A 7,904-nucleotide genomic window follows, 5' to 3' on the forward strand; every position below is an offset into this window, starting at 1 on the left:
CGTCGCTGGTGGCCCCGCGCCGGCCGGCCGGTGCAGCCGGCTCGCCCACCCCCGTAGTGTGGCCAAGGCACCCAGCCGACGGGGCCCTTCCCCCGGAAGCTTAGGTTCCCTCGGCCTTTCTACTCGTGATGAGCGGTGGAAACGCCAACGCCAGAATCACTCTCAGAGTTGTCCGCTGACCAGGTCGCGTTGTGGTGGCGCAGAGCCAGCTCTGGTGCCTGGCTGAGGGGCCTGCTTCAGCTACCGACGAGCTAACTGTAGCTGCCTTTTAGGTGCTTCTGGTCTGAGTGGACGCGTGCATGTTACTGCGGAACACGCCTTGACGCGTCCTTGAGTTACAAAAGCCTGACGGTGGTGGTTCCGAACACAGTCATGGCTGGCCGCACACAGCCCCAAGCTGAATGTGTCCTCGGTGAAGCCTGGGTTAGGAGACCACTGGGCGCAGCTGTATGCAGCTTAGGGTGGTGACTTGAGGTTTTTGCGTTTTCCCTCCTGCACCACATTCTCTGAGGTTATGTTGGTGGAGTCTTTTTTTTTTTTTTTGTCGGTCCTGGGGCTTGAACTCAGGGCCTAGGCACTGTCCCTGAGCTCTTTTGCTCAAGGCTAGTGCTCAACCACTTTGAACTCTCTGCTTCTGGTTTTGGGATGGTTAATTGGATTTTCCTGCCTGGGCTGGCTTTGAACCGTGATACTCAGGTAATCAGCCTCCTGAGTAGCTAGGATTACAGGCGTTAGTCACCATCAGTTGGCCTGGTGGAATCTTCTTGAGGAATTGGCTACCCAGTGCTGTTTGAGGGCTTCTGGTCCTATGCCAATGTTGTAAAACTTCCTCCAGGAGTGGCTCAGAGGTCCAGCAGGTATGGCAGTTCAGCCACAGAAGTGCCTGCTGCGAAAGTGGAAGATGACTCCTTTCTCCAGTGGTTTCTGCTTCTCATTCCCGCCACTGCCTTTGGCCTGGGAACTTGGCAGGTAAAGTCTGGCATCCAACTTGGGCTTCTTTGAGCTGTTTTCCCTGCTACCATTTGCTGGGCTCATTCTCTTGTTTCTGTAGGTCCAGCGTCTGAAGTGGAAGCTGAAACTGATTGAAGAATTAGAGGCGAGAGTCATGGCAGAACCCATCCCTCTCCCAGCAGAGTGAGTATGGGCACACGTTAATATTTGAACCTTTGCTTCTGCCTGCTCTGATGTGTCTCAGTCATCCTTATCAGTTGTTCTTTGCTGTTGACAACTTGTTGCCTCAGGCCACCAGATGGATGCAGAAATGTCTTATTTTTGATGCTGGTTTTCACTGCTTTTCAGGTCTAGAGGGATCTTCCACAGTGCTGACACCACTCTATAGCACTGTAGGGATAATTCTTAGTCCTTAGGTGAAGACAGATAACGTGGGTCTTCACGAGATCTGTATTTTGAAATAGTGCCTGGAATGCAAAAGGCTGTGTTCTGGAAAGACAATTCACAGAGGTGAATTCTGGGCAAATAACAGTGTGCTTTTATGTGTCTTACATGAGATATTCATGTAAGAATCCACACTTAGCTTCTCTCAAAAAGCTGGACAGGGCATTGTTTCCCCACGACATCTAAGTCCTGCAGCTGAGGATACAGACTGCTGTCACACTCCGCACAGCCTTCACTTTTCTACATTATTTTTCTGGGCCTCCTTTGGCTACAGCTCATCTACCCTTTCCTTGTAGCCCGCTGGAACTGAAAAGCCTGGAGTATAGGCCAGTGAGAGTCAGGGGACACTTTGACCACTCCAGGGAGTTGTACATGATGCCACGAACCATGATGGACCCTGCTCGTGAGGCTCAAGAGGCTGGCCGACTCTCCTCCTCAACAGAAAGTGGGGCCTATGTTGTTACTCCCTTCCACTGCACAGATCTGGGGTGAGTGAACTGTGCGGGGCTCTGGCTGGCCTGGCAGGGGTACTCAGGGCATACTGATTTTTATGTCCTTCCCAATGCTTAGCCTTGCTAAGATCCTGAGGAATCCAAGATATCCAAAGGGCATTAGGCAACCTCTTCTGACATTAGGTAACCTTCTTAACGATTCTTTTACCACTTAATAGAGGTTCTTCTGTATGTTAATCTCCGGATGGAAAGAGGGTTTACTTAGGCCCCTCTTTTGGAGAATCTTCTGATCGCCACATTAGACCCCTGTGATGCAGCATGAGGCCAGCAGGAGTGTCTCAGCAGAACCCCCCCGCTGCCTAGAGGGAATCTGGAACTAAGAAATGGAGTGGGAAGGTGGCTTAGCGGTAGAGCGCTTGCTAGCATGCAGGAGGCCCTGGGTTCAATTCCTCAGCACCAACCACATAAGCAGAAAAAGCCAGAAATGCCCCAGTGGCTCAAATGGTAAGAGTGCTAGCCTTAAGCTTAAGAGCTGAGGGACAGTGCCCAGGGGGGGCGAGGGGGAGTTGAACAAGCCTGGTGCCAGTGGCTCATGCCTATAATCCTAGCTACTCAGGAGGCCGAGAGCTGAGCATTGTAGTTCAAAGCCAGCCTGGGCAGGAAAGTCCATGAGACTCTTGTCTCCAATAAACCACCAGAAAACCAGAAATGACGCTGTGGCTCAAGTGGTAGAGCGCTACCCTTGAGCTGAAGAACTGAGGGTCAGGTCAGCACCCAAACAAAGTTCAAGCCCCATGACCAACCCCCCCCCAAAAAAAAAAGGTGTACAGGAAATGGAGGTGTGGTAAAGTACCCAGCTTCAAGCAGAAAAGCCTCCTAAGAGTTGAGGCCCAGAGTTCAAATGCCAGTATTGGCACAAAAAACAGATAGGAAGAGCATGGAAAAGTAAGGATCACCTGGGTGCTGTTAAGTCTTTGGATCTCAGGTGGGACCCAGATGCTGCTGGTTCTTGTATACTTCAGCTGCCTCAGTTGAAAGGGAGGTATAGCACACTGCTGTAGGCCAAGCACATGAAGGAAAGCAGCAAAGAAAGGGCTGTGTACTGTGTACCAGCAACTTTGGAAGCCTAGTTGGTGAAGGGTAGTAGTTGGCAGGGGGCTTTGCCAGCATCACACTCCCTAGGGGCTGGGGAGATACAGCCTAGTAGTGAAATACAAATACTCAGCTCTGGATTGGGGTTTTCTGGCTAGTCCTGGGGCTTGAACTCAGGGCACTATTCCTGAGCTATTTTGTTCAATGTTAGTGCCCCACCACTTGAGCCACATTCCCAGCCAAAAACCCTGGACTATTTTAACAATACAAAATTAAATAGACCAAGCCTTTGCTTGATTCACTGTAGGGACTTATGGTCGTTAGCATTAATTAAACCATTCCCCACCTGACCTGCCATTCTGGTCACTCTAGAGTCACCATCCTGGTAAACAGAGGGTTTGTCCCCATGAAGAAAGTAAATCCAGAGACCCGCCAGAAAGGCCAGGTAAAGGACAATGGGGACATGGTCTTTCCTGCTTGAGAGTGGGGCTCCTGTAAAAAGCAGTTTCATGCCTTTCTTTGTAGATTGCAGGAGAAGTAGACCTAGTTGGCATAGTAAGGCTAACAGAAACCAGGAAGCCCTTCGTTCCTGAGAACAATCCAGAAAAGAACCACTGGCATTATCGGGACCTGGAAGCTATGGCCAAGATAACAGGCGCAGAACCAGTGTTCATTGATGCCAACTTCCGTACGTTGTTATCAGCCCACCCCGGAAGAGAAAGCTGCTATTGTAGATACCCTGCTCTACCTCCCTGGCCAAGTGGTTCTTGATTCCACCCTAGCATGTAGTGCTGGGAGACACTGGCAAGTTCTGAGTAAAAAAGGGATGATGGGTGGTGGGTTACAAGCAGCAAAGGTCCTACTAGGATGGAAATGGACACTGAGCCCACTGTTTCTGCAGAGAGCACAGTCCCTGGAGGCCCTGTTGGAGGACAGACCAGGGTGACTCTGCGAAATGAGCACATGCAGTACATCCTTACCTGGTAAGCCTCAGCCACCCCCCTTCTCAACACCACCTAGCTCCATGCTTACCAGCCTGATTTCTTTCAACCAAAGGTACGGACTATGTGCAGCTACATCATACCTGTGGGCCAAGAAGTTCCTACGTCGGACTCCTGGCAGATGAGGTGGATACAAGCCTATCCCAAGTAATCTTAACTGTGTGATCAGTTGTCTTAAAAGCCTTTTTTATTCCATTCACCATTGGTATAAATAAAACTTCCCATGCACTGGCTTGGTGACTCAAACATATTCCTGACCAGTAAGAAGATAGAGGTTTGAAGAGGAAGGGGTCATAGCCCAGGAAGACCTGGGTATGTAAGCTGAGTGGACCCCCGCAGACAAAATGACAAATGCCCTTTATGGAAAGGTACGTGAGCTCTTATGACTTTAACTCAGAATGGCCACACACTGGAGGAAGGACAGTTTTATTATTTTCATGTACAGAGAAATTAACATTGCACACTTAGCCCAGCTTCGTGGCCAGCTCCTTAGCCTTTGCCTTTTCCAGCTTAGCAATTCGAGCCACAGATTTTGGACCCAGGACATTGCCTCCCCAGTGACGGCGGATCTGAAATGAGAAGAGACAGTCAGCTTGGCCTGTCTCCTGATACGCCAAATAGACCTCTTCAGAGCCCCTTAGAAAAAGCTTGATCTACAAAGCTCCTTACCTCATCATATCTGTCATTGTAATTGGTCCTGATAGCCTCCACCAGCTTCGCCAGAGATCCCTTGTCTTCCCTTAAAAAAGAGGGGGCGGATATGGAGGTTCAGCATGTTGCTTGAGAAAGCAGAAACAACTTCACTTTGTAGCTAGTAGGCTTTTTATTTGCCTCAGATATAGTATGGCCACATGGTTTATTCAGGTGAAGAAATTCTTAACCATCATTGGCAAAGGTTCCTCAAGTGGGTGTGAAGGTCCAAGGCATGAACTGAATGGACTGAGGGAATCTGGGGCCAGTCTACCTACTACTTACGAGTTAACCTGAGTGAAGGCAACGGTGGTGCATGTTTTCCTGTGGACGAGGCGCCCCAGCCTGGCCTTCCCCTTAATGATGCAGTAGGGAACACCCATCTTGCGGCACAGGGCAGGCAGGAATACAACCAGCTGGAAGAAAGCATTAGCTGCTGAAGTGTCTGTCCTCACCCACAACAGCATCTCATGGGCCAGCTTGCTGGCAATTGCTCAGGGTTAAAAAGCTCACTGATTTTGGCACATCAAGATTTAGTTCAGTCAGAGGTTCACATCATAGCAAGAGCCACACAAATTGGATCCCTAGTTAATGCTGTTCTCAAACGTGCCAGACCCAGCACCAAACTCCTTTCAGTCCCAGAGAGCCCTGCCATCAAAGTTGAAGAACATGCAGACCCACCTCGATGGGGTCCACATCATGCGCAATCACCACGAGCTGGGCCTTCTTGTTCTCCACCAAGGTAGTAACAGTGTTAACCCCTGGAACACAACCACACTCAGTGCTCAGGCAGCTTGGAAACAGCAAGCCGCCACGCACAGCTGTGACTCAGTGTTAAAAAGCTCGAATTTCACTCTCCACGAGGACCTCAGGTGAAGAAATTCATACATCATCGCACAGCCTCCACCACTCACCCCACAGGGAGGGCACCACCGACCTGCTCGAAGGACTGGAGGTCTCTTAGTGGGGACATCTCCTTTGCCAGCAGCTTTCTTCTCAGCTCGGGCCAACAGTCTCTGCTTCTTCTCCTGTTTTGTCTCTGGCCTGTACTTGTGGGCCAGCTTAAGTAGCTGTGTAGCTGTGTGTAAACATTCTACAGTTAGGCTCCTCGGGAGGGGGTAGGGCTTGAGACATGGTCCCACCTGGACTCAGGTATATTCATGTCAAACCCACCTATGGTTTAAATGGCTACTCTATGATAATTAAACACTAGGGGCCAGGAAAGTGATAGACTGCTTGCCTAGCATGCATGAAGCCTTGGGCTCAATCCTCAGTATGTGAACAGAAAAGCCAAATAGAGCACTGTAGTTCAAGTGATAGTGTGCTAGCCTTGAACAAAAGCTCAGAGAGTGTCCAGGCCAAGTTTAAACCTCAGGACTGGCAAAAATAAAAAAAAAAACATCCATCCTGCTCTATTACAAGAATGGCAGCTATCAATCAAACCAAGGCTGCTGGGTACTAGTGACTCACATGTAATCCTACCTACTCATGAAGAGACTGAGGACTGTGGCTCAAATGGTAGAAATGCATACCACTTTTTTTTTGTCCATTATGTGGCTTGAACTCTGGGCCTGGGCACTGTACCTAACCTCTTCAGCTCAAGGCTAGCAGTCTACCACTTGAGCCACAGCATCACTTCCAGTTTTCTGAGAGTTTACTGGAAATAAAAGAGTCTCACGGCTTTTCCTGCCCGGGCCGGCTTTGAACCATGATCTTCAGATCTCAGCCTCCTGAGTAACTAGGATTACAGGGGTGAGCCACCAGCGCCCAGTTACATCACCTTTTCAAATCAGGCCAGACTCATTTCACTGAAGACTAGGCTTGGTACCCACCAAGAACCTCACCTGTCTGGCGATCCAAGGCTTGGGTAAACTGGTTAATTGCAGGAGGCACTTTCAGCCGCTTGTAGAGGATCGCCCTTTGCCGCTGCAGCCGGATGTAGCGGGGCCATTTGACAAAACGGGTGAGGTCCCTTTTGGGCTGGATGTCCTGTCCTGAGAAGAGAACTCCGTGAGTGGGGCCCAATGTCAAGTCACGTTTCTTAAAGGCACTCAGAGGGTGTTGGTGCATCAGCGATCTTGGTGGTTTGAAGTGTCATCACTATCTTTCCGATAGCAAATATCCTTTTACATCATCTGCACACAACAACACCAGCGAGCAAGGGAGACAGCAGTCCTTTCCCTCTTAACAGGAGATCATGCTGGCTCCCACAGCGCCCCCCCCATGAGCCCCAACAGACAAGACGACACCTGGCAGAGTTCCGCTGCCGCCAGAAGCGAGTCCGCTCTCCAGGAATCCCAGCACGTCAGGACACAAGCTGCTAAAACCCACCTTCACCCGTCCCTTTGCTACTCACCAATGCCAAAGTTCTTGGGCCTTTTTTCAAACAGCGGATTTACCACCTTCTTGGCCTCCTGCTTCTTCACGACAGCAGGGGCCGGGGCCACCTTCTTCCCCTTGGCCTTCTTTCCTTTCGGCTGGGCAGAAAAGAGAACCAGTTACACGTCGCCCTTCCCACGCGTTCCCCTTCAAGGGCAGCGCGAAGAGGTGTTCGGCCGGTGCGGCTCGCGGGCGCTGGGGCCGCTCCCGCGCAGACCCCAGCCGAGGCCGGCTCCGGTCCCGGGCGCGGGGCCTCGCCCGGCCCACCCGAGTCCCGCACTGCGGCACCGAGCGCCGACCCCTCCCGCACGGAGGCGCAAGGAGCGAGGGCTCCCGCGCCGCCGCCTCCAGGGCCAGGCCCCGCGGGGCGCTCCCGGCGCGGGGTGTCGCCGAGGACCCCGCAAGAGCTCCTCCGAAGGAGGATGTCAACGGATGCGGCCCCAACGCGGCCCCGGCACCGTCAGACGCCACTTACCATCTTGGGTGGCTGGAGAGAGAAAGGGAAGGGAATTGTGGGTAATTTGTAACCCCCTCGGCGATCGCGAGAGCTGGCGCCGGCGCGGGATTTCGGATTTAAAGCGACAGGACGATTACGTGCCGGGCTTGGGGCGGCGCCTGGCGGCGGGGAGCCGCCTCCAGGACGCGGGCCTCCCGGCGGATCCGCGGAGCAGTGCGGGTAAGCGCGGGCCCGGGGCGTCCCGGCTCCCCGGTAGCGGGGGGATACGCTCTTTCGCTAGCCCCTGCGTCTGGTCCGAGCCCGGCCGCCCGGGAGCGCGGGGCTGAGACTGGGACTAGCCGGGCCGCGTCGAGTTCGGGGGCCTTGGGGACGCGCGGTCGGACCCGAGGCCAAGGCACCGCCTGAGGAGCTCGGCCCCGGCTCCCCGTACCCGGGGTG

The 7,904-nt window shown here is 52.6% G+C and overlaps 2 protein-coding genes across 2 annotated transcripts in view; one reads left to right on the forward strand and one right to left on the reverse strand.

Annotated features, from left to right (window-relative positions):
- Surf1 (surfeit 1) overlaps positions 1-4,173 on the forward strand; it is a 4,972-nt gene extending 799 nt beyond the window's left edge. Inside the window, exons 2-8 of the mRNA XM_013029385.1 lie at positions 770-969; positions 1,052-1,134; positions 1,692-1,883; positions 3,312-3,384; positions 3,465-3,627; positions 3,841-3,922; positions 3,996-4,173. Of these exons, the coding sequence (XP_012884839.1) occupies positions 770-969; positions 1,052-1,134; positions 1,692-1,883; positions 3,312-3,384; positions 3,465-3,627; positions 3,841-3,922; positions 3,996-4,065 (863 nt within the window). The 3' untranslated portion in view covers positions 4,066-4,173. The remainder of the gene's footprint in view (positions 1-769; positions 970-1,051; positions 1,135-1,691; positions 1,884-3,311; positions 3,385-3,464; positions 3,628-3,840; positions 3,923-3,995) is intronic.
- A 174-nt stretch (positions 4,174-4,347) lies between these two features.
- On the reverse strand, positions 4,348-7,542 carry Rpl7a (ribosomal protein L7a). Its single transcript, XM_013029418.1, has 8 exons — positions 7,485-7,542; positions 6,987-7,107; positions 6,475-6,624; positions 5,568-5,708; positions 5,312-5,391; positions 4,916-5,046; positions 4,610-4,679; positions 4,348-4,509 (listed from the first exon to the last, which is right to left on the reverse strand). The coding sequence occupies exons 1-8, from the start codon at positions 7,485-7,487 to the stop codon at positions 4,405-4,407; spliced, it is 801 nt and encodes a 266-aa protein (XP_012884872.1). The 5' UTR covers positions 7,488-7,542; the 3' UTR covers positions 4,348-4,404.
- Between the last annotated feature and the right edge of the window lie 362 nt (positions 7,543-7,904).

Source organism: Dipodomys ordii, unplaced genomic scaffold (assembly GCF_000151885.1).
Source record: "Dipodomys ordii isolate 6190 unplaced genomic scaffold, Dord_2.0 Scaffold118, whole genome shotgun sequence".
NCBI lineage: Eukaryota > Metazoa > Chordata > Mammalia > Rodentia > Heteromyidae > Dipodomys > Dipodomys ordii.